Below are 23603 nucleotides of genomic sequence, written 5' to 3' on the forward strand. Positions count from 1 at the left end.
TGTGTCTTTTTCTCTCTCCTGTCTCTCTGTCTCTGTCTCCCTATGTCTGCCTCTGTCTCTTTCCCTGTGTCTGTCTCTCTTTTTGTCTGTCTGTCTCTTTCCCTCTGTCTGTCTCCCTCTCTCTCCCCCACCCCAACACTATTTTACAAGTCTCCCTCCTTTTGGAAAAATGGATACTTTCCCACCCAAGGGCATCATTCTAGTGACTTTGCCCTGCTTTCTATTCCCCGGGAGGGGAATGAAAAAGAGAGAAGGAACCTTAACTTCACGTCCTTTCTCCCCTCCCTTCCATTCCTTTCCATCCCGGGGGTAGGGGACTGGAGAAAGGGATCAGGGACATTCAGTCGCCTTTCAGTCCCGAGGAAGCTCTGGTTGGGGATCGAATGTAGGCTTTCTGGATTCTAAAGGGCCCTGTAACTAGCTGCACTAGCAGTCTCCCGCACTCCTTGAGCGTCCCCCTGGGACTAGAGGAACGACCTAAAATATTCCTGCTTTATTTTAGGGCTGCCTCACTCAAAGCTAGTACTTAGAGACGCGGGTTCTATTAAATCTCCTGCCAGGCCAATATGCGTACCCAACCCCCTCCCATCTACTTATGCCTCAGTTTCCTCAGATTCCGGTGGGTTTTTAAGGACCCTCTCAACTTTGGGGCTGCAGAGTCACCTGGGCTGAACATCAACTCCAGAAGCCTTTCTGATGCGCGTACTTCGCAAAGCGAAGTTATAGAAAGGCAGCAATCAAGCTCTCTTCCCGAAGGAGCTCGCCCTCTACTACAAGGGGAATGCATCCAAGGCCAAACACAACATTCGGAGAGATCCGAGGACAACTGGGCTTTACTGTTACTAATGAGCTTTGTGTCCGTTGGCAAGCTACTTCGCGTCTCTGGGCCTCAGTTTCCCCATCTGTAAAATGAGGATCTCCAGAGTCCTGTTTAATTCTGTCGTTCTCCTAGTCTGCGGATCCTGGAAGGGAGCGGGGCGGGCCTTTCGCCAGCACCAGGAAGGAGCGGGACAGAATGCGGGGTTAGGGACAGCCCCTGGAGGAGTCCCACACCACCCGCATTCTACCCCCTCCCCGCCCCAGGCCCTACGGGGCTCGTGGGCGGGGCGAGCTCCGGCCCCCTGGGCTACCCCGGCTCCTCCCCCCAGGCGCTGGGCGCTCTTAGTTGGCAGCTCTGGGAGTCCGGCCCGGGCAGACAGGGGAGCAGTGCTATGGGCTGCCACGGCCACATCTCGGGCTTGTTCCGCCGCAACCTGCAGCCCACGCTCACCTACTGGAGCGTCTTCTTCAGTTTCGGCCTCTGCATGGGCTTCCTGGGGCCCACGGTGTCCGACCTACGCTGCCAGACCCACAGCTCGCTGCCCCAGATCTCCTGGGTTTTCTTCTCGCAGCAGTTCTGTCTTTTGCTGGGCAGCGCTCTGGGGGGCTTCTTCAAGAAGACGTGAGTAGTGAGCCCTCCTCCCTCCCGCTCCATCTCTAACCCTCCCCCTTCTCTCCTTCCCAGACTCTTCCTCTCCCCATCTATTTATTCTATCTCCTCCCCTTCTCAGTTTCCTAAGTGCGGAGGAAAAGAGCCCTGGGTCGGAAATCAGACGATTTGGGTTCGAATCCCAGCCAGTACCACTTGGGGACCTTAAGCAAGTCCTCTGCCTTTCTGATGCTTTTTAAAAATGGGGGGTTTGGACTAGATCTTCTAAGGCCCCCTTTCAGTGAGTGCCAACCTTCTCCAATTCTCTTTACTGTTTTCCTCCTCCATCTCCTTTCTCTTCACCCATGTCTTGGATTGGTTGCAGGTTGCCCCCTGTCTTCTGACACTTCTGCTGCTCTTCCCTCCAGCTGTTCCAGTTGTTTCTAGTCTCTATGGCTCCCACCCCTATCCCCACTATTCCCAGAAATGTATTCCTTTCTAGGTGAAATATTGGGAGCTCCCAAGGTGACTTCTGGATTATTTATTTTCTTGATCTCACTAGTGTGGTTAAAACCAGTTTTCAACCCTCCCATCCCCACCCGAGGCTTGGGGGGGATGGGGGTGGCAGTGGTGGTGATGGGCTTCTCAGTGTACAGAATGGAAAAGGGGGGGCAGGAATCCGAATGAGGTCACCGTCAGCGTCACCACAAGCTGGATCTAGGTTTTTGTAGTTGTCTACCTGCTGCCAGAAGTGAATTTTAAAGAGACCTGTAAATGAGGGGGTTGAACTACCTTCCAGCTATAACATTCTATAGTTCTGTGTCATGAGAGGCTGGCAAAGCTGAAAGTGTCAGCTGAGGGGCAGGTGGAAGGGAGGTGCCAGCTTGCACCCCTCCCTCCAGACAGTCCCAAGTCATAAAGCAAGTCTCCTTGACGGAAAATCCATGTCCCTGGGGCCCCACTGTGATAAGCTGCACTTTGTGCCTCTATCCTTTACCTCTTTCAGAGCCTGACAGGACTTTTTCATTTGGGTCTCTCTTCTTGGTATTTTTATTTATTACTTACCAAGTGCATGTAATAAATTTCCACCCAAGTTTTCCTAAGCTGTGTGGTCCAAACTGTCTCTCTCCCTCCCTTCCCTTCCTCCTCCCAGTGCTGGCAGGCCATTCGACCCGGGTTATACGTGTATTATCTATCGTGCAGAACATATTTTCATATTATTTATTATCGATCTCTCCCTTTTGGAGCAAACCTGGCCTCTGGCCAGTGTAGGGGGATAGAGGGAATAGAGAATCCCTCCTTCCCACCTATATACTTGGGGTGACCCCCATTAGGCTAGGTTGGTGGTTAGGGACGGGGGAAGACTCTGGTCTGTAGAGAATCCTAACAGCATTAGAGCCCAAAGGACCCTTAGAAACCGCTCTGCCCATGGCAGTGAAAATGGACGAAATAAAACCAAGCAGAACCAAAGAATGCTATTTAATTCTAACAGTCAGACTTGGCCCCGAGGAACACATACTTCCTTGGACAGAGCTGAGAAGGCATTGGTGATGTCTACAAAATGTACAGAATAATGCATACACTAATTTGGCTCCTCAGGACAGCCCTGTAAAGGCCCTGGGGTCACTGATTCAGAGATTTCCTGCATGTGGAAAGGACCTTCAAAGATCTCCTATATACCAGCCTATAGAGATAAAGTGATTTGCCAGGTTCACAACCGAAAGTTAAGTGTCAGACCTGAACTCAGGGCTCTAATCTCCCAACTTCATTGTTCTTTCTGTTGCCCTGAGATGTGGATTTGTTTTGTGGAACTGCTTCCTCCTCATCCCTTTCTTTTCTTATCCTTTGTTACAGTGATAGACTGTGAGTGGGGAATGGGGGAAGGGGTGTATTTGGAAATAAAGAGAATATAAAAACAAAACAAAACTTTTTCATCCAAAGAAAAATCAGTCATCTAGACCAACCACCCAATTTTTCAGCTGTGGGCGCTAAGGTCCAGACAGTTCACATGACTTTGAGAGGGACTCGGAATGTTTACAGGTTACTTATCCAAGGTCACATAAGGACTTGGTGAACGAGCAGAGCCTAGAGCCTTGACCTCCTAGTCCAGAGAGGGAGGGAACAGTTTGCCATGTGGTTGCTCATATGATATTGAGATCTTTTGTTCTGGATGCCAGGGTTCTGCTCCCCCTTCTGATGTCACTGTTCCAGGACAAGGAAACATCTTATTTTTCCTCTTGTGCTAACCCCCTCCATAGCCTTGAAGTGCCTCCTTGGAACCCACTCAGGAACATATCCCAATTGTCAGAACTAGAAGGGATCTCCAACCTGCTCATTTTACAGATGAATAAACTGAGGTCCACAGCCATGAAATCATTCCCTCAAGACCACAGGAGCACTGTGTAGTAGTCATGATTCAAACCTTCCACCCTAAGTCCAGTGCTTTCCCCTGCAACATGTTGACTGTTTAGTAGTGATAAGTCTTTTCTACTCAGCAGAGGATCCCCCAAATGATCTACTGATGGGTGTGTGTTGGGGTAGATGGATTCGATTCTTCTTTTTTGATACTGTTAACTTGGGAAAAACCCAGAAATTCTAAAGTGGGCTCTGGCACTCCTTGCCGCTAGATGATCCTCTCAAGAACAATAGAACTTATGTACCTTTTGGGGAACTGAGGACAGGGAAGTATGATTGATTGGCATGATCTTGGCTACAAGGAATGAGAAGTCCAAGTCAGGATTGTCAGGGAGAGGCTGATGCTTTACAATGGATGCTAAAGGGAAGGTCTAGCCAAAGGCTGGGCTACCTGGGATAGGACTTTGATACTATGGGAGAAACTACTAGGACAAAAGGGTACTAACATTTGATTTAGGTCCACCTTATGGTCTGTTGTTCTGGCTGAACCTGGTGAATCTGAGACCTCACTGGGGGCAAATTCTCCTGGAACTGGGGCAAATTTGGGGCCTCCAGACTTGAAACTGACCATTGAGGAAACCAAGACCAAAAAAAATGTTGAGTGACTTACCTCATATCACCCAACAAGCCTGGGAATGTTAGTACTATTTTATCCAGATTTCCTTAACTCCAGCCCATGACTGAGGCCCTCTAGACCATCCAAACCTTGGTCCAGAGGACTGGTCTATGAAGGAAGCGGTTGATATAGCTCTCTCCCAAAGGACACCTGGGCAATCCAGGGCATGGGGTGATTTACTCAACAGGAGAGAGACCTATAAGGAGTCTTCCCCAGAGGGAGAATGGACGAACAGGAGAAACAACCCAAATCTCACTGAGTTGGCCCAAGTAGTTGTTTTTGTTAATGGAGAACGAAACTGGGGTGTGCCTATAGGTCTGTTTCACTTTATGAGAATGCCATCATAGGAATAATTGATTTTTCATATTATTAAAGGAAACCTTATGCCAGAGGATAAAAGGGAAGGAGACGGGGCTGCTAGGTGGCTCAGTGGTTTGACAGCCAGGACTAGAGATGGGAGGTCCTGGGTTCAAATCTTGCTTCAGATATTGCCTAGCCAGGTGGCCCTGGGCAAGTCACTTAACCCCCATTGCCTAGCCCTTACCGTTCTTCTGTCTTGGAACCAATACACAATATTGATTCTAAGATGGAAAGTAAGGACTTTTAAGGGGAAAAGGGGGAGAGAAGTCCTTTACAAGTCAGTTCCTATGAAAGTATGTATTACATGAGAGCACTGGTATAACTTATATCAGACTATTTACAGTCTCATGGAAGTGAGAGGGGAGGGAAGAAAGAAGGGAGAGAATCTGAATCACAAAATGTCAGAAAACAATTGGGGGGAAAACTGCTTCTATGTGTAAATAAAAAAAGGGGAAAAAAGCAGGTTTGGAATTTTTTTTATTAAGGGCTAAGGAAGTAGAGAAACTTAAGGCAAGCTTACATAGGCTATACTCAGTGTTATGCTGGCAAATTAAATATTTACCAACCAGCTCTCCAGAAGATTAAAAAAAAAGTGGCCCAACTCACTTTTAAGACTAATTGGAATTCTTAATATTTTTCTCCTTTATTTGCTTAAGCCTAAATAATCAAACAAAACAAATCAAGCCCTAATTTGTAATATTTGCCAATTTTGAGGCAGTTGCCAGCTTTACAACTTGAAGCCATGTAACTGGCAAGTCATTTAACTTGAAAAAGCCTCGGTTTTCTTATTTGAAAAATGGGAATAATAATACTTGCCATCCTCATCCCAGAGTTGCTATAAAACTCAAATGAGATGTCAGCAAATGCTCTTAGTGAAGCTAGCATTAGCATGCCCTGGACTGCCCATAGGAGAAAAACCAGAAATTAGACAAAAGAATATTTGAAGCGATAATGGAAGTCAGTGAAAAATGTGATTTGCTTGACAAAAATTTCATTTACCTAAAATCTTTCTGAAACATCTATTGCGTAAGTTGGGGTCTAGCGATATTGTCACCAAAAAGAAAAAAAAAGGAATTAATCGGATATCTATCTAGGTGACAGTGAATAGAACAGCATATTTGGAATCAGGAAGAAGTGAGTTAAACTCCTGCTCCAGACAGTAGCTAGCTGGGTAAACTCAGAGAAGCTCTCTCAGCCTGTTTTCCCATCTTTGACAGGAAGCTGGTGATAATAGCACCTACCTCCCAGGGCTGTTGTGAGGATAAAATGAAATAGTATTTGTAAAGCTCTCTGCAAACCGTAAGGCACGATTTAAATCTTAGCTATTGCTACTAATATTATCCAAAAAATTGGTCTTGCAATGTAACAAGGAACAGGCAGTCTGCCAGACACAGAAAGCTTCAAGGGACTGGCTCACACTTAGAAATCAGGATTTGGGAGCTGACAAGGACCTTATGGTCCTGCCTAATTTTCATCACCTAATTTTATAGGTGAGGAAACTGAGGGCAGGAGAGGAAACTAACTTGCCTATATATTAAGAGATAGGGCTAAAACCAGAATGTAGGTCTCATAGTCTAGGCTGTGGCTACTGCAGTGGGAAACTGGCTCCCCTTATATTTATCTTTCAATTTATGCATATATATACATATATGTGCCTTTGTATGTTTATAGGTGTGTGTGTGTGTGTGTGTGTGTGTGTGTGTGTGTGTGTGTGTGTGTGTACTTTAGCCCAAATCAGACTAAAGTTGGAAACAGGGGTAAGCATCAGAGGCAGTGTTGTATAATGGATAGAGCTACTGCCTCAGCTACCCAGGAGCTTTATAACAATGGGCAAATCTTGAAAAAGCCTCAGTTTCCTTATTTGAAAAATGGGATTAATAATACTTGTTGTTCTTGTCTCAGAGTTGTTATAAAACTCAAATGAGGGGGGTAGCTGGGTGACTCAGTGGATTGAGAGCCAGGTCCAGAGATGGGAGGTCCTGGGTTCAAATCTAGATTCAGATATTGCCTAGCCGGGTGGCCCTGGGCAAGTCACTTAACCCCCATTGCCTAGCCTTTACTACTCTTCTGCCTTGGAACCAATACACAGTATTGATTCCAGGACAGAAGGTGAGGTTTTAAAAGGAAAAACAAAACTCAGATGTCTGCAAAACAGTTTGCTAACTTTAACATACTATAGAAATAAATGTCCTCTGTTATTTTGTAGAGAGCAAAGTGCTTAACACACACACACACAGACACACACACACACTGCTCTGACCCATCTTGGAAAGGAAATTATGTGGGGCTCCAGGACTTCCTGCTGGGAACTGAGGCCACCTGGATCCCCTGCAAGAGTGGAGGGTTTGTATTCTGGATCTCCTCCCAGCCACCCCAAATCAAAATGTGAGAATGGGCCCTTGCCCTTGGTTACCTGAAAAACAAACAGGCCTCCAGCAGAGAGGAAGGGGACAAAGCTCCCAGGGCCGTCAGTCAGTGAGGCCCTCCAGACTGTTGGCTACTTTGTATCTAGTAGCCTTCTCCTCCTTAACCTTTTTTTTTTTAACCTTTCTATTTTATCATCAGCTCCAAAGAAGAAGAGAGGTAAAAGGGCTAGGCAGTTGGGGTTAAGTGACTTGCCCAAGGTCATATAGTTAGGAAGTCTGGAATCACATTTGAACCCAGGTCCTCTCAGCTCCAGACTTTGTTCTCTAAGCCCCCCTTAATCTTAAAAAATTAAAAATTAAAAAATTTAAAAAGGAAAAAACTGTCTTCTTCACTCGGTATCAGAATGCCTGAGATTTTCACAGTTAGATTCATTCCCTTGGGTGAGAAAAGCTGTTAGGTGTTGAAAAGCCTCCTTTTGGAATGCCAATATTCCTGGAAAGGGAGATAAGAGAACAGATCTCCAAGAACTGGGGATTAAAGGTTAATGGGAAAAGATAAGCATGAGACTGATGATTTAGACCTGGAAAGGACCTCTAAGGCCATCCCTTCCAGCTCCTTCATTTTACAGATGAGGAAACTGAGGCTCCTAGTCATATTTGCCACAAGATTAAAAGTGTCAGAGCTGGGATTTGAAGCAGGGTCTCTGCCTCTAAATCAAGCACTGTTTCCTTTATGCTTCTCTGAAGGGTTTCCTTCCTTGGGTCCTCTGCCCAAGTACTGGGTGCTTGACCCATTGACCTGGCGTAGCCGAGGTCCCAGGCTGGTCCTCGATTCTCTGAGATGGGAACAGAAAAATGAATAGTTTGTGGGGGGTGAGGATGGGGAGAGAGACGGAGATAGAGAGAAATAACAACAGAGGGGAGAGAAGAAAAGAATTTGTGTCTAGGGTAAAAGAAGAGGGGGAGAAACACAAGGTCTTGAAAGCCCCCTTTTTTTAAAAAAAAAACCTTATTTTTCTGTCTTAGAATTAATACCTAAATATTGGTTCCAAGGCAGAAGAGCAGTAAGGATTAGGCAATGGAGGTTAAGTGATTAGCCCAGGATCATACAGCTCAGAAAGTGGCTGAGGTTAGATTTGAACCCAGGACCTCTTATTTCCAGGCTTAGCACTATACCCTGAGCCACCCAATTGCCCCTTCTCTAAAACTTTTTTCACTTTTCCTCCAGCCTCCTAATTCATTTGTTGATTCAACAGACTGATAGATACAAGGCACTGGGCCAGGAGCTGAAATCACAGAGATAGAGGGCTCAGGTCCAGCCCTCCAGGAGCCTACACCCTAATGGTGAGAACAAGAATTCTGATCACTATGATATTTGAGAGAACTCAGTGCAAGAGAGAAAGAGAGAACTCAATGCAAGAGAGAAATCCAGGCAAACACCTAGGAGAAATGTACAAAGAGGAAATCTCTTTCATTGGGAAGATCAGGGAAGGCTTCATGTAAGAAGTAGCAGGTGAGTTGGCCTTGATGGAAAGGAAGATGGCAGAGGGAGAGGTGTCCATTCAAATGTAGAGAGGAAAAGGGAAAACGTTGAGATAGAAGAGAAAAGGATAGGAATGAAGAGAAATGAGTTCAGTTTGACTAGAATAAGAACAATGGAAAATCTATGAAGGGAAATAATAGGAAAGAATCTATGGAGCAGGGAAGTTAGGTGGCTCAGTGGCTTGAGAACCAGGCCTGGAGATGGGAGGTCCTAGGTTCAAATTTGACCCTAGATAATTCTTACCTGTGTGATCCTGGGCAAAAGTCACCAAACCCCAGTTGCCTAGCCCTTACCACTCTTCTGCCTTGGAACCAGTACACAGTATTGATTCTTAGATGGAAGGTGAGGGTTTAAAAAAAAGAGGCATTGTCTAGGAAGAAAGTGAACATCCCCCTAGTTCTGTCTAGATCACCTTTGGAATACTGGGTTCATTTTGGAATTGATAACCTGGAGAATTCCCAGTGAAGAGGGCCTGGGACACAGAAGGGCCTTGAGTTCAGCCTCTATAAAGATGTCTCCCAGATTAAGAAATCCAGACTGATATCCTCCTGAGTCCTTGTCTTATGTCACTAACACCCAATTGGACTTTTCCAAACTGGTTACTCCAGCAGCATCTGAAACTCCCACACATGTAAAACAGCTCATCGTCTTTCCTCCAAAACCCACTCTTCCTTCGACCTTCTCTGCTCTGTCCATCCTTCTTAGTCCCCCAGGTTGAAAACCTCAGTGTCTTCTCAGATCATCATTCTCTCCACCATTAGTTGTCATATTCTGGTTTTGTCATCACATTTCTCACATCTATCTCCTCTTCTCAACTCCTAGAGGGTTTTTTTTGTTTGTTTTTTTGCCTCTTCCTAGATCCCTAGAGCTTAGCACCCAGGAGGCATGTAATATATGTTTATTGATTGATTGATTGATTGATTGACTCACATGGCCAACACCCTAGTAGAGGCTCTCATCATTTCTCATCTGGATTTGTACAGGCTCCTATTTGAGCCTCTCTTCATTTGAATGCATCTTCCCCACACTTGCAAAAGTAGTTTTTCTAAAGAGGAAGTCTAATCATGTCACTTCCCATGCTCCATAAACTCCTATGGCTCCCTATTGCCTCTAGAATTAAACATAAATTTCTTTTGACATTTGAATTTCTTTACAAGTTGGCCTCTTCATACCTTTCCAGGTTTCTTACACATTACTTCCCTCCATACACTCTATGATCCAGCCACAATAACCTTCTTAATGTTCTTTTTCCCCCCATAACCCTTACCTTCTGTCTTAGAATTGATATTTAGAATGGGTTCTAAGGCAGAAGAACAGTAAGGGATAGGCAACGGGGGTTAAGTGACTTGCCCAGCTAGGAAGTGACTGAGGCCATATTTGAACTCGAGCTGTCTCCAAGCCTGGTGCTCTATCCACTGAGCTATGTAGCTGCCCCCTTCTCAGTGTTCTGCACACAGAACACTCCATGTCTCATCTCCATGCCTTTGTCCTGGATGTCTCTTCAGCCCTGAGTTTCCTTCAACATTCAGCTCAAGCCCCGGCTTCCACCGGGAGTCTTTCCTAGCTTTTCCTAACCCATTCTCCCTGACCACCCTGCCATCATGATATCGTATTCACATCATAGACATATTGTCAAGGATTCCCTTTTGTCTTTCTATTTTTTTTGTATTCCTGGTATTTAGTACCAACATTTATTCGGTCCAGTCATTTTCCCCTCTTGTGAGCCCATTTTGGATTTTCTTGGCAAAGATACTGCAGTGGCTTGTCATTTCCCTCTTTAATGTGTCCCCATTTTACAAATGAGGAACTGAAGCAAATAAGAGTTAAGTGACTTGCCTAAAGTCACACAGCTAGTAAATGTCTGAGGCCAGATTTGAACTCAGGAAGATGAGTTTTCCTGCCTCCAGGCCCAGCACACTCTGCCACCTACTTGCCCACCAGGATTTATAGTCATGTGCCAGCTAAAAAACTGACCAATCATGGGCTGAAGGAACAAAGTATATTTAGCCTGGGGAAAAGAGACTATTATTTTAAGAGAAAGCTATTAATGGGGGCAGCTGGGTAGCTCAGTGGATTAAGAGCATGGCCTAGAGACAGGAGGTCCAGGGTTCAAATCTGACCTCAGATCCTTCCTAGCTATGTGACCCTGGGCAGGTCACTTAACCCCCATTGCCTAGACCTTACTACTCCTCTATTTTGGAATAAATTCACAGTATTGATTCTAAGACAGAAGGTAAGAGTTTTAAAAAATAAATAAATAGAGAGCAGCTAGGTGGTTCAGGGGATTTAGAGCCAGATCTAGAGACTGGAGGTCCTGGGTTCAAATCTGGATTCAGTCACTTCCTAGTTGTGTGACCTTGGACAAGTCATTTAACTTCTATTGCCTAGTCCTTAGTGCTCTTCTGCCTTGGAACTGATACCCAGTATCAATTCTAAGATGGAAGGTAAAGGTTTTAAAAAAATAACTCCCTATGACTTTCAGGTTCAAATATAAAGTCCTCTGGCATTCTAATCGCTTCATAATCTGCCCCACCTGCCTCCAAAGTCTTCCTACACCTCACTCCCACCTATGTACTTTTTGATCTAATGACATTGACCTCTTTGCTGTTCCTCAAACAAGATTCTCCACCTCCAGACCCCAAGCATTGTCACTGGCTGTCCCCCATTCCTGAGGTTCTCTGCCTCCTCATCTCTGGCTCCTGGCTTCCTTCAAGGCCTTTCCCCATTCCCCGTACTATTATCTCCAATTTATTCTCTCTCTACCTTATGTCTAAATAAATAGTCGTTTGCACATTTTCCCCTCCATTGGACTGGGAACTTCTTGAAAGCTAGAAATGGCTTTTGCCTTACTTAGCAACTCCAGTGCTCCATAATAGCTCTCCGACAGACTACTTGGGTCCCAGAGGCAAGAATCGGGAGCCCCCATGGGGGAGGTAACTGAGACACACGTAGGGACAACTTCTGAGTCATTAGAGCTAGGTAAAAGGTGGAATGGTCTAACCAAGGGGAAGTGGGGACCCCTCACTGCTAAGTCTTTAAACCAAAGCTGGAGGGAGGGGGGCAGGTAGCTGGCTTAGGGGATAGAGAGCCAGGCCTGGAAATGGGAGGTCCTGGGTTCGAATATGGCCTCAGGCATGTCCCAAGTTTTGTGTGATCTTGGGCAAGTTATTTAACTTCCATTGCCTACCTCTTGCCACTCTTCTGCATTGGAACCAATACTTAGTATCGATTCTAAAACAGATGGTAAAGGTTTAAAACAAAACAAAGCTGGAGGGCTACTTATCTAATACTGTGTTGCAGAAGGCATCTGTTTGGAACCCTGGGAGGTATTATATATGAGTAGGGGAGTTACATGAACACAGCAGGACATACAACATTACTTGGCAAAGGGCTAGAAGGCTGGTGGCCAACTCAAAGAGATACGGATCCCACATGGTGGCAGAGGTGGATTTTGTCTTAGAAAACTACAAATTAAAATTCTCCATACTGTATGATATTCTTATTTATTTTGTTAAACATTTCCTGATGACATTTTGATCTGGTTCTGGCCACTCTGGGGAAATTTACAGGCCACATGAGGCCCATTGGACAAGAGTTCAACACCAGGGGCAGCTGGGTAGCTCAGTGGATGGAGAGCTAGAGACAGGAGGTTGTAGGTTCAAATCTGGCCTCAGACACTTCCCAGCTGTGTGACCCTGGGCAAGTCACTTGACTCCAATTGCCTAGCCCTTATCACTCTTCTGTCTTGGAGCTAACACACAGTATTGATTCCAAAGTGGAAGGTAAGGGTTTAAAAAAAAATGAAGAGTTCAACACCTCTGGTGTGGAGGAAGTATTGGGGTTATAAATGAACTCTGGCTCCTTGGACAAAGCTTGTAAAAGGGTGGAGACTTTGTAGAGGGGCCTTTGAAGAGGGAAGGGTTACGATTTGTGCTGAAATATTTAAGTTAAGACCTCAGGGAGAACTCAAGCTACTCCATTTGAACCAATCCCGTAGGCTGGAGGGAGAAGAGGAAAGAAGAACTTTCCTGCCAGGAGAATTAGTCCTCTTTTTCCTCTTCCCCTGGGATATTTGCTACCTGGGCTTACTGGGGAATTCTGGGGGAAAGGGTTTGGGTTTTTTTCCTCAATGCCTTTGGGAATCTCTTTATCTCTCTTGGACATCTCAGGGAGACAAGGGAAGGGAGCTCCCCAGTAACTGAAGTGTTGAGATTTTTTCTTTCTTTGTCCCCTTTCATTATCCTCTTCATACTGATACAATGATTGTCTATTTTCCTAACCAAAAATCGGGACTTGTTGGCTGAAATAAAGGAGTAGTTCTATAAGCATTACTAAAAAGTCACGGGATAGAGAGTAGAATTTGGAGTTTGGTGGCTTGAGTTCAAATCTGTACCCTGACACTCACCAGCTATTATATCACCTCTCTGGGCCTCAGCTCCAGGGAGATAAATGGAATTGATAATCCAGGCTGGTTGTGAGCACTTAGCAAAATTTACATACCCTGTAATAACAATAGCTTGCATTTATCGAAGGGCTTCAGGTTTGTAAAGTGCTTTATATACAGTTAACTCATTTGATCCTTAAATGACTATATGAAACAGGTATTATTCTTCTTCCAATTTTTCAGATGAAGAAACCAAGGCATCAAGAGGTTAAGAGACTTGTCCAAGGTCACACAGCTACTAATAATAGATAACATTGCTATAATGATTACTATTTGCCTGGCACCGTCCTCAGTGCTCTATAACTATTGTCTCGTTTGATCCTCACTTGGGAGGTAGATTGCATTATTATCCCTACTCTACTGATTTAAAAAAACTAGAGCAAACAAAGGCCAGGGAACTTGCCAAGAGTCCCACAGCTAATGTCTGGGACTGGATTTGATTTCAGGGCTTCCTGACTCCAGGTACCATGCCACCTAACTGCCTTCAGTAAGGGAGAATAAATACTATTTTGAAATCAAGAATGATATTGGAAAAAATAGTATCCTGGAAAACCTTCAAGTGGTCTATTTAGTCTAAAATTGTCTCTAATGAGGAATCTGCTATGATTCCCAATTTCCGTCATTTCAAATCCAAAAATTCCTGTCTGGCAGTCAAGAATTAGCTAGCAACTCTTTCCCCAGTTAATCCTCTGAATAAACATTTACTAACTTAATATGGATTTAAAGTTCTGTTCCAGGTACTTGGGAGTGGATGATGAGAAGTGTGATAGAGAAGATTGTACAGTACCATGTCCTCAATGAACTTATCATCTGGAAAAGGAAGTAAGGTTTTGTGTAGTACAAGGTAGAGCATGAAAGTACAACCAAAATGACAAAATGTAAGGCTGCCAGGTGGCTTGGTGGATTGAGAGCCTGATCTAGACACTGGAAGTCCTGAGTTCAAATTTGACCTCAGACACTTCCTAGCTGTGTGACCCTGGGCAAGTCACTTGACCCCCATTGCCTAGCCCTTACCACTCTTGTGCTTTGGAACCCATACATAGTATTGAGTCTAAGCCAGAAGGTAAGGGTTATTATTGTTTTTAATGGCAAAGTGGATCTTATGGGGAACCATCAGAAAAGAGAATTCATGACTAACTGGGAAAATCTGGGAAGGCTTCAGAGAATAGGTGGGTTTTGAGCAGCACCTTGAAGAATGGATAGCAGAACTGAGATGAAAGAACATCTAGACTGAGGAAGCAACATGTGAATGGGATCAGAGATAAAACAGTTGCTTGGCATAGAATAATTGTGGTGAAAGGTAAAGCAAAAAAGTGAAATTATGGAGGGCTTTTAATACCAAGGTAAAGCTTCTGGTGCAGCTGGGTAGTGCAGTAGATAGAGTGCCCGGCCTGTAGTCAGGAAGATTAGTCTTTCTGAGATCAAATGTGGTCTCAGACACTTATTAGTTGTGTGACTCTGGGCAAGTCACTTAATCCTGTTTGCCTCAGTTTCCACCTGTCAAATGAGCTGGAGAAGGAAATGGCAAACTATTCTAATATCTTTGCTAAGAAAACCCCCAAAAGGGGTCATGTAAAGTCAGATGCAACTGAACAAAATAGGGGAATCAGGTTTCATGGTGTAGGAGACAGGATTCATCTTTAAGACCAGAAGATCTGGTTCAAGTCCTGCCTCTAATATACACTGGCTATGAGGAAAACAAGGTTAAGTGACTTGCCCAGGGTCACACAGCTAGGAAGTATCTGAGGTCAGATTCAAGCCCAGGTCCACCTGACTCCAGGCCTGATACTCTAACCACCAAGCCACCCAGCTGCCCCCAAATCAGCGCATTTAAAACATACTTTGACAAAAAAAGTGACTTAGTTCTGAAAGACTAGTCCATTTTTCAGGAACTCAAAGCCCACTTTTGTATCACACCTGCATATTGAGTTTTTAATGTTTATCTATTCATTCATGATTTATTCAGTCTGCTGTGCTTTTCTCTCCAAGCATATTTTTAGTGTTTCCCTTTAGATTGGGAACTCCCAGAGAGAAGAGATTATGCCTCCCCATCCGACTGGGAGCTCCCAGAGGGTAAGGACTATTTATCTCCCAGGAAACTGAGGATTTCCTCATTCTCTGGTATTTCCAAGAGGAATTCTGGTGGCCCAAAGTGGTCCTTAGTCCTCCAGAGTTCCTGTCATCAATTTCAGTTCAAAGTGAGGCAGCCGGGTGGCTCAGTGGATAGAGTGCCAGACCAGGGTCCGAATCTGACCTCAGACCCTTCCTAGCTGTGTGATCCTGAGCAAAGGGCTTCACCCCACTTGCTTAGCCCTCACTGCTCTTCTGCCTTGGAACCAATACTCATCCCTATTCTAAGGCAGAAGATAAGGATTTTGGGAGGAAAAATTCTGCTCAAAGGACCTGAAACTCCAGTTGCTGTCCTCTGTGTGTTCCTTAGTCCTTTTTGAACTCTGCCTCCCCCCCTACCTAGCCCTGGGGGCAATTATGGACTTTTGGGGTCCAAGAGGAACTCAGCAAGGCCTTCAGCCAGGAGACAGACTATTGGCTATTCCAGAAAGAAACTCATCCAGGTTTTTCCCTCTTACCTGGTTCTGAAGTTTGATGATGGGAAATACACTGTCCCTGTCCTCCCAGTCGAATGGCCGAGCACATTATTATTATTATCAGTAATAATGGTAGCATTGGGGATGTTCACAATTTAGTTATTAGTGAATGGAAGCGAGAGACACTAGAAATAGCAAGATATTCCCTCTGTCTCCTTGCTGTGTTGGGCTAGAGTACCTCCCAAGTCCCAAGTGCGTTGGCGATCAGCCAAGGGCCAAGAACGTGAGATGAATGGCAATGTAATGGGACACGAGGGCTGGCTCTCTTGGTGGAATGTGGCTGCCCCAGCTTGGGTCCAGATGCATGGGAGTCCCCTCCCCCAATGGGTATACATGATCTGGGCAAGTTAGAATCCTAGGAGTCAGTGCCAGCAGTCTAGAGGCTGGAACCCCCGCCATATGCCTTCAGAGACCATCTGGATAGCCTTTGAATGATGTGTCTCCCTTCAGCACCTTCCACACATGTCATAAGTGCACACCCAAGATAAGCTATTAAATGCACAGAAAACTAGGGACCAGAGAAGTCAAGAAAAGTACAAGATCACAGCACAAATGAATGAGCTAGGGGGCTCCATGCTGTCTACTCTGGCCAGCAACTGTGTTCTGGGACGGTGTGAAGTGGTTTGTACTCCAGTCTCATCCTCTTCTATTCACTCTCTACTCCCCAGACCCATCCTCCCATCTTAGCTCTCCTGATGGGATTCCAAAAGCAAAAGAACTTCTTCAGCTTTTCTCTCCTTCTGTCTGAGGCTGTTAATATTTAACTTGGGTCAGTCTCAGGCTCCAGGATATGGACCCCTTACTTCTTTGGGCAGAGAGGTCCTTGGATCTGTAGTCAAGGGACTTGAGTTCAAATCCTGATTCTTAACTGACTTTAGTTCTTTCACCACCCTGGCATTGTTTCCAATGGTCGAATTCTACATCTCCTTCTAACATGAAATCCTATGATCCTCTGTGCCTCTGCCTCACTCTCCTTCCTCATTTCCCACACCTGGTTGTGAGGAGGGTGGCTCTGCCCATGACCTCCTCCTGGCTCCCACCATTCCACTTCTATTGCCCTCTCTTCTATTTGCCCCCAACGGCCTCTGCCAGAACTGAAGTGAAAAGAGGAACTTTGAGATCTCTCCCTAGGGCATCCCTGAACCCTTCGCCCACTGCAAGATCATCGGGTCACATGTCAGGAGACCTGAATTATTCCCATTTCTGCTCTCCATTACAGGTGGCTTTGAAAGGGCCCTTTCTGGGCCTCACTCTCTTCCTTGAACTGTTATTGAATTAGAGAATGTCTAAGGGCCCTCCTGACCCCTGCCATCATATGATTTGTCAGATGGGCCTCCAAGCAGGAAGAACAAGGGGGCAGCACCACCTGCACTGGACTAACCCAGAAACTGCACATCCAGGAGTTAGGGATCAGAAAGGAGGGGAGAGGCTGGTTCATTTGGGGGAAGCCCAGGAGCTGAGTTGCAGGGTAGCTCCTGCTCCCGCCTACTCTCTCCGGCTTGCTCCCCGTCTGGTCTCCATTTCCTTCCTCCTCTATGGACTTTGGCACAGTCACTCTGATCCTTGCCAATTTGAAATGCACCGGGCTTATCCGGCAGGCTGGGGTGGGTGTGGGAGTCAGGGTTGGAGGAGAGCTGACAGGGATGTTGCTGCAGGCAGGACACACTGGCTTTGCTCCAGAGGATGAGGAAGCTGAGTGATGGGGGCAGGAGAAGATGGAGAGAGAGAAGAGGAAGGTGAAAACTTTCCCAATTGAGCTCTCAGGCAGTATTTAAGGAACCCCTTTGGGACTCACTGATAAATCAAAGCATTATCTTTTTAATTTATTATTATTAAAATTTTAAAAGAATTTTAGTCTCCTGATTTTTCACACTCATGAAGCCACTGAAAATAGTGGATAATCTAAAACAGATTTCAAATGGACTTTGATGGCATTTTGGCTTTCTTTTATCTTCCTAAATTCAATTTTCTTAGAGTAATAAAAAAAATAATTCTATGTGACCCTTGGCAAGCCCAGCCCTTACTGCTCTTTTGCCTTGGAATTAATACTTACAATCGATTCTTAGGAGAGAAGGTAAAGATTTTTTTAAAATGTAAATAATAATAATTCCCAGGTCATTGCTCTGTAAAAGGAAAAGGAAAAGGCAAGTTAGAATTAAAAATCCACCGAGGATCATACTCCTATGATCATAAAAATGACTGCCATTTAGACAGCACTTAAAGTTGGCAAAGTCTCTCCCAGTTTTGAGTTTATCTAAGTTTCCTCATCTGTAAAATAGGTGGGAGTGTTGCTTTTCAGGGTCCCTCCAGTTCTAGATCTATGATTCTTCACCACAACCCCACGAAGTCTCTCTACAGGTATTATTATCCCCATTTTTTTGTTGTTTGGTCATTATCAGTAATGTCAGAATCTTCATGATCCTATTTGGGCTTATCTTGGCAAAGATACTGGAATGTTTAACCTTTCCTTTTCCAGTTCATTTTATAAATGAGGAAACTGAAACAAATAGGGTTAAGTGACTTGCCCAGTATCACACAGGTAGTAAGGATCTGAGGTCAAATTTGAACTCAGGTCCTCCGTAATTACTCTGGGTTCTGAGCTCTATCCATGATGCCTTCTAGATCTCCACCCATTTTCTTTTTATTCAAAGATATTTTATTTTCCCATTTACATGTAATACCAATTTCAACATGTTTTCCAAAATTATAAGGTTCAAATTGCCTCCCTCCCTCCCTTCTCTCTCCCTTCTCAGAGATAGTAAGCAATTTGATTTGGATTATACATGTATTATCGTGCAAAATATGCTTCCATATTGGTCCTTGTGGTAAGAGCACACATATAAAACCAAAACCCCTCAAAAAAAACCATAAATAAACTAATGTGAAAGATAGTATGCTTTGATTTGTGTCTGACTCCAGCAGTTCTTTCTCCGGAGGTAGATAGCATTCGTTGTCAAAAGTCCTTCAGAATTGTTCTGGGTCATTTTACTACTGAGAGTAGCCAAGTCTTTCGCAGCTGATTGTTGTACGATATTGCTGTTACTGTGTACAGTGTCTCCTGGTTCTGCTCATCTCACTCTGCATCAGTTCCTGCAGATCTTTTAGCTCTTTCTGAACTCATCCTGCTCGTCATTTCTTAGAGCACAACAGTATTCCATCACCATCCTACACCACAATTGGTTCAGCCATTCCCCAATGGATGGACACCCCCTCAATACCCAATTCTATGCCACCCCAAAAAGCAGCTATACAGATTTTTGTCCAAGAAGGTCCTTTCCCCTTTTTTTATAGTCTCTTTGGTATACAGACTCAGCAGTGGTATTACAGGATCAAAATGTGTGCAGTTTTACAGCCCTTTATAGATCCCTTTTTAGAGGGAAATGAAAAAGAACAACTAATGAGACTTGCCCAAGGCCACACAGCTAGTAAATGCCAGAGGCCAGAAGTGAATCCAGATGACTCCTAGCTAAGGTCATGGACTTACAACATTTAAACTTAGAGTTTAGAGCCTCCCAGGTGTTATCCAGAGGATGTAGGGGAAGGTGGCTCTGGGAGCAATTTGAATGTTTGTCAGGTGTGGAGCCTAGGATAAACCACTTGGGGAATCCTAGAGAGGAAAGGAAGGTACTTTAAGGTCCACTGCCTACCTTCGCAGCATCAATTAATCAGTCAGCAACCATTTCTGAAGCATCTACCATGTCCCAGACATTAGGTTAAGTGCTGGGGTACCAAGACAAAAGCAGGACAGTCCTTACCTGAAAGGAACTTGCATTTCATTAGGGGAAACAGCATGTGGACCTGTAAATATTAAAAAAAAAAACAAAGTAAATATAACTTAATGGGAATGGAAGAAATGCATCACTGCTTTCTCCTAAAGACACCCCCCTACTCCCACTCAAGAGAAGTCATTGTCCTTTGAGGCAGCCCAGTCCACTTTGGGATGCAAAGTCTTCCCTTACATTGAGCAGAAATCTATTTCTCTAGCCCCCACTCCCTCTAAAAAAACAATGCTCAGAGCTTTGTTTCCTGGGTCCAAATATAACCCATCGAATCCTTCTTCCCTGTGATATTTTAACTATTTGGGGAAAAAACCCTCATGTTCCCCATAAATCTCTTTTCTAGGTTTCCTCCTTCCTTCAGCTGATCTCCTATAAATGCCTTGAGTTCCCACACTCTGCCAATTGCCCTCCTCTGGATATCCTCCAGCTTGGCAGTGTCCCATGACCAGACTTGAACATGATAGTCTAGATAGCAGGACTATCGCCTTCCTCTTTCTGGACACTGTATGCTTCCCAGCATAGCTTAAGATCCAGCTAGGTTTCTCGCCTTTATTATCACACCTAATGAAACTCAGAGTCCACAAAAAACTTTCCATCTTTTTCAGCTCTCTCATTACCCTCTGCCATATTGATTTTTTTTTTTAGCCCGTGTAGGGCTTTACATTTTTCTGTATTAAGTTTCATCTTCAATAATCAATCAATTGTTCAGTCATTTCACTTGTTTCTAATTCTTCATGCCCCTATTTGTCGTCTTCTTGGCAAAGGTACTGGTGTGGTTTGTCATTTTCTTCTCTGGCTCATTTTATAGATGAGGAATGGAGGTCAGTTGGGTTAAGTGACTTGCCCAGGGTCACAAAGCCAGTAAGTGTCTGAGGCTGGATTTGAACTCATGAATATGTCTTCCTGATTCCAAGCCCAGTGCTCTATCCACTTAGCTGCTGATCAATCAATAAGTGCTTATTTAGTGTTGGGCACTGTGTTCAGTGCTGGCATTTCAAAAACAAAAATGTAACAGTATCTGCCCTCAGCAAGCTTATAACCAGTCTGGGAAGACAAGGTGAATACATATAAGCATATATAAAATAAAGTCATTTCTGGGGTACAGGAGGCCTTAGCAACTGCAGCATCAGGAAAAGATGTGATCTGGGGCCACACTGAGTTTTGAAGCAAATTTCAGATTCTAAATGGCAGTACATTTCAGGCATGGAGGATTTCTTCAAAGGTGATGGGATAGGGAGCATCTAGGTGGCTCAGTGGACTGAGAGCCAGGCCTAGAGATCAGAGGTCCTGGGTTCAAATCTTGCCTCAAACCCTTCCTAGATGTGTGACCCTGGGCAAGTCACTTAACCCCCATTGCCTAGCCCTTATAGCTCTTCTGCCTCAGATGGAAGGTAAAGGCTAAAAAAAAACAGAGGTGATAGAATGGGAGATGGAATGTTGGGTGTGAGGAGCAGTTAAAAAGGCCAATTTGACTTGGACTGTTGGTTATAGGATGGGGAGTAATATCTAATAAGCTCAGAAAAGTAGATTGGAACAAGGTTGAAAAGGGCTTTAATTTCTTTTTCTTTTTTCAATTTCTCTTTTACAAAATTTGATTTTCAATTTTTATTTTCGGTTCCAAATTCTCTCCCTCCCCAACTATTGAGAAAGAAAGAAATACAATATCCATTATTCATATGAAGTCATGCAAAACCGATTTCCACATTAGCTCTACTGTGAAAGCAAGAAAATTTAAGAGAGAAAATATGTTTCAATCTGCATTCAGCATTCATCTCTTTTGAAATATATAACATTTTTCATCATGAATATTTTGGAATTTTCATGCCAGTCTTTCAGATGATTATCATTACAATATAGCTGTTCTTATGTATAATATTCTCCTGACTGCTCACCTCACTTGGCGTCATTTCATATAAGTCTTTCCAGGTTTTTTTTTTTTTAAACTATCCTCTTTATCATTCCTTGTTTTGTTTGTTTTTTAAACCCTTACCTTCTAGCTTAGAATCAATTCCATGCATTGGTTCTAAGGCAGAAGAATGGTAAGGGCTAGGCAATAGGGATTAAGTGACTTACCCAGGGTCACTCAGCTAGGAAGTGTCTGAGGTCACATTTGAACCCAGGGCCTTCCATCTCCAGACCTGGCTCTCTATCCACTGAAGCACCTAGACTCCTTGGTGATACTCTTCTTAAACCCCAGTACAGGATGCTACATTTATCTCTGAATTTTTATCTTTTTTTTTTATTTAGGTCATCATTCCAGCCTCTCAAGATCTTTTAAAATCTTGGCTTTGTCATCCACTGTGTCACCTCTTCTTTACATTTGTATATATTTCAACTAATGTAATATGCATACCATCTACGCTTTTAACCATATCATAGATAAAAAGTTGAACTGCAGGAGACAAAAGCTTTCCTCAAAGTTGACATTCATCACTTAGTTTAGTCATTCAACAAATTGTAATTCAAAGTGTACTCTCTTCTAACCCATGTTTTTCCACCTTTCCCAGAAAGATAGCATGATTTTGTCAAATTGTTTACTGAAAATTAGTCTACTAGACCTATGACATTTTCTTGGTAAATAGATTGTTGACATATCTTCTAAAAGGAAGTGAAGTAAACCTGACATGACCTGTTCTTAATGAAGTCATGCTGGTTCTTCATGATCTTTGGGATCATTAATTCCCTTTATAAATATTCACAATTTGTCCCTTTAAAATGCCTTTTGACTTTTTTGCTGTTGTTATTGTTGCCAGGAATAGAAAATAAATTTGCTGGCCTTGAATTTAAACTCTACCTTCTTTATTTAAAAAAAAATCAGATCTGGCCCCAGACACTTTCTAGCTATGTGACACTAGACAATTCACTTAACCCCCTTTGCCTAGTCCTTACCACACTCTTCTGTCTTTGAACTAATGCACAGTATTGATATTAAGGTGGAAAGTAAGAGTTTAAAAAAATTTAGGGCAACATTTGCCCTTTTCCAATCTCTTGGTTCCTTTACCATTTTCAGTCTTTTAGAGGACACTGACAGAAATTCAGTAATCAAATCTATCCATTCTTTTAAAATCCTAGAATGTAGCATTATTTTAGACTTTCTGGCTTAAACTCATTAAGGAAATCTAGTTGTTCTCTTATTATTTTCTCACTTATCTTGAATTTAACATCCTATTAATCATTTTGTTTATCTTTTCTAGTCCAGAGATAATTATTTTTTTTTATAAAGAAGATGGAAGCAAAATGAAAGCTGAGTAGTTTTGCCTTCGTTTCCATTCAACAAATATCTATTAAGTGCCTACTATATGTAAGGCACTGTTCTTTTTTCTCCATCATCAATTATAATTGCCCTATCCACATGGAGTAAAGGTCTTCTCCCTTTCAGTTCATACAGGGCTTCCAAAGGTTTTCTGAAACCATCTCATAACTTCTTACCACACAATAACTTCTTACTACATAGCAGGAATGCTTTGTCCTTAGAATGACCTCTGCTCAAATGGAAGGGGGAAGCTCAATACAAATGCTGTCTCTTCCTGCACAATTTGATTACATTTATCTGAAGGACATTACGGGGAATTTGTTCAGTCATTCTCCAGTTGATGGAAAGCTCCTTAATTTCCAGTTCTGTATCACTACAAAAAGAGCTGCCGTGACAATTATTGTATGTCAACAACCTTTTCTTCCTTCTTTGATCTTTTGGGGATATAGACCTTATAATAATATTACTAGGTCAAAGGGTATGCACAATTTAATAACCGCATGAACACAGTTCCAGCTTGTTCTCCTGAATGACTGGACCAGTCAATGGACATCCACCAACAGTGCCTCAGTGTACCTTTGTTCCTGTAGCCTGTCCAATATTTATAATTTTCCTCTTTTTGTCAGCTCTGTCAATCTGATGGGTCTGAAGTAGAACCTCATAGCAGCTTTTATCTTCATTTTTCTTATTGTTAGACGGTAAGTTAGAAGACATTTTCACAAATGGCTATAGATAAACTGGATTTTTTCTTTTGAGAACTGTCTTTTGATTCCTTTGACTATTATATGAATTGGGAAATGCTTCATATGCTTG

General features: G+C 43.5%; 1 protein-coding gene across 1 annotated transcript in view; it reads left to right on the forward strand.

Moving 5' to 3' along the window:
• The first annotated feature begins 511 nt into the window (after positions 1-511).
• MFSD4A (major facilitator superfamily domain containing 4A) overlaps positions 512-23603 on the forward strand; it is a 97355-nt gene continuing 74263 nt past the window's right edge. The window contains exon 1 of the mRNA XM_001371914.3: positions 512-1441. Within this exon, the coding sequence (XP_001371951.1) occupies positions 1212-1441 (230 nt within the window). The 5' untranslated portion in view covers positions 512-1211. The remainder of the gene's footprint in view (positions 1442-23603) is intronic.

Source organism: Monodelphis domestica, chromosome 2, assembly GCF_027887165.1.
Source record: "Monodelphis domestica isolate mMonDom1 chromosome 2, mMonDom1.pri, whole genome shotgun sequence".
In the NCBI taxonomy this organism is placed as follows: Eukaryota; Metazoa; Chordata; class Mammalia; order Didelphimorphia; family Didelphidae; genus Monodelphis; species Monodelphis domestica.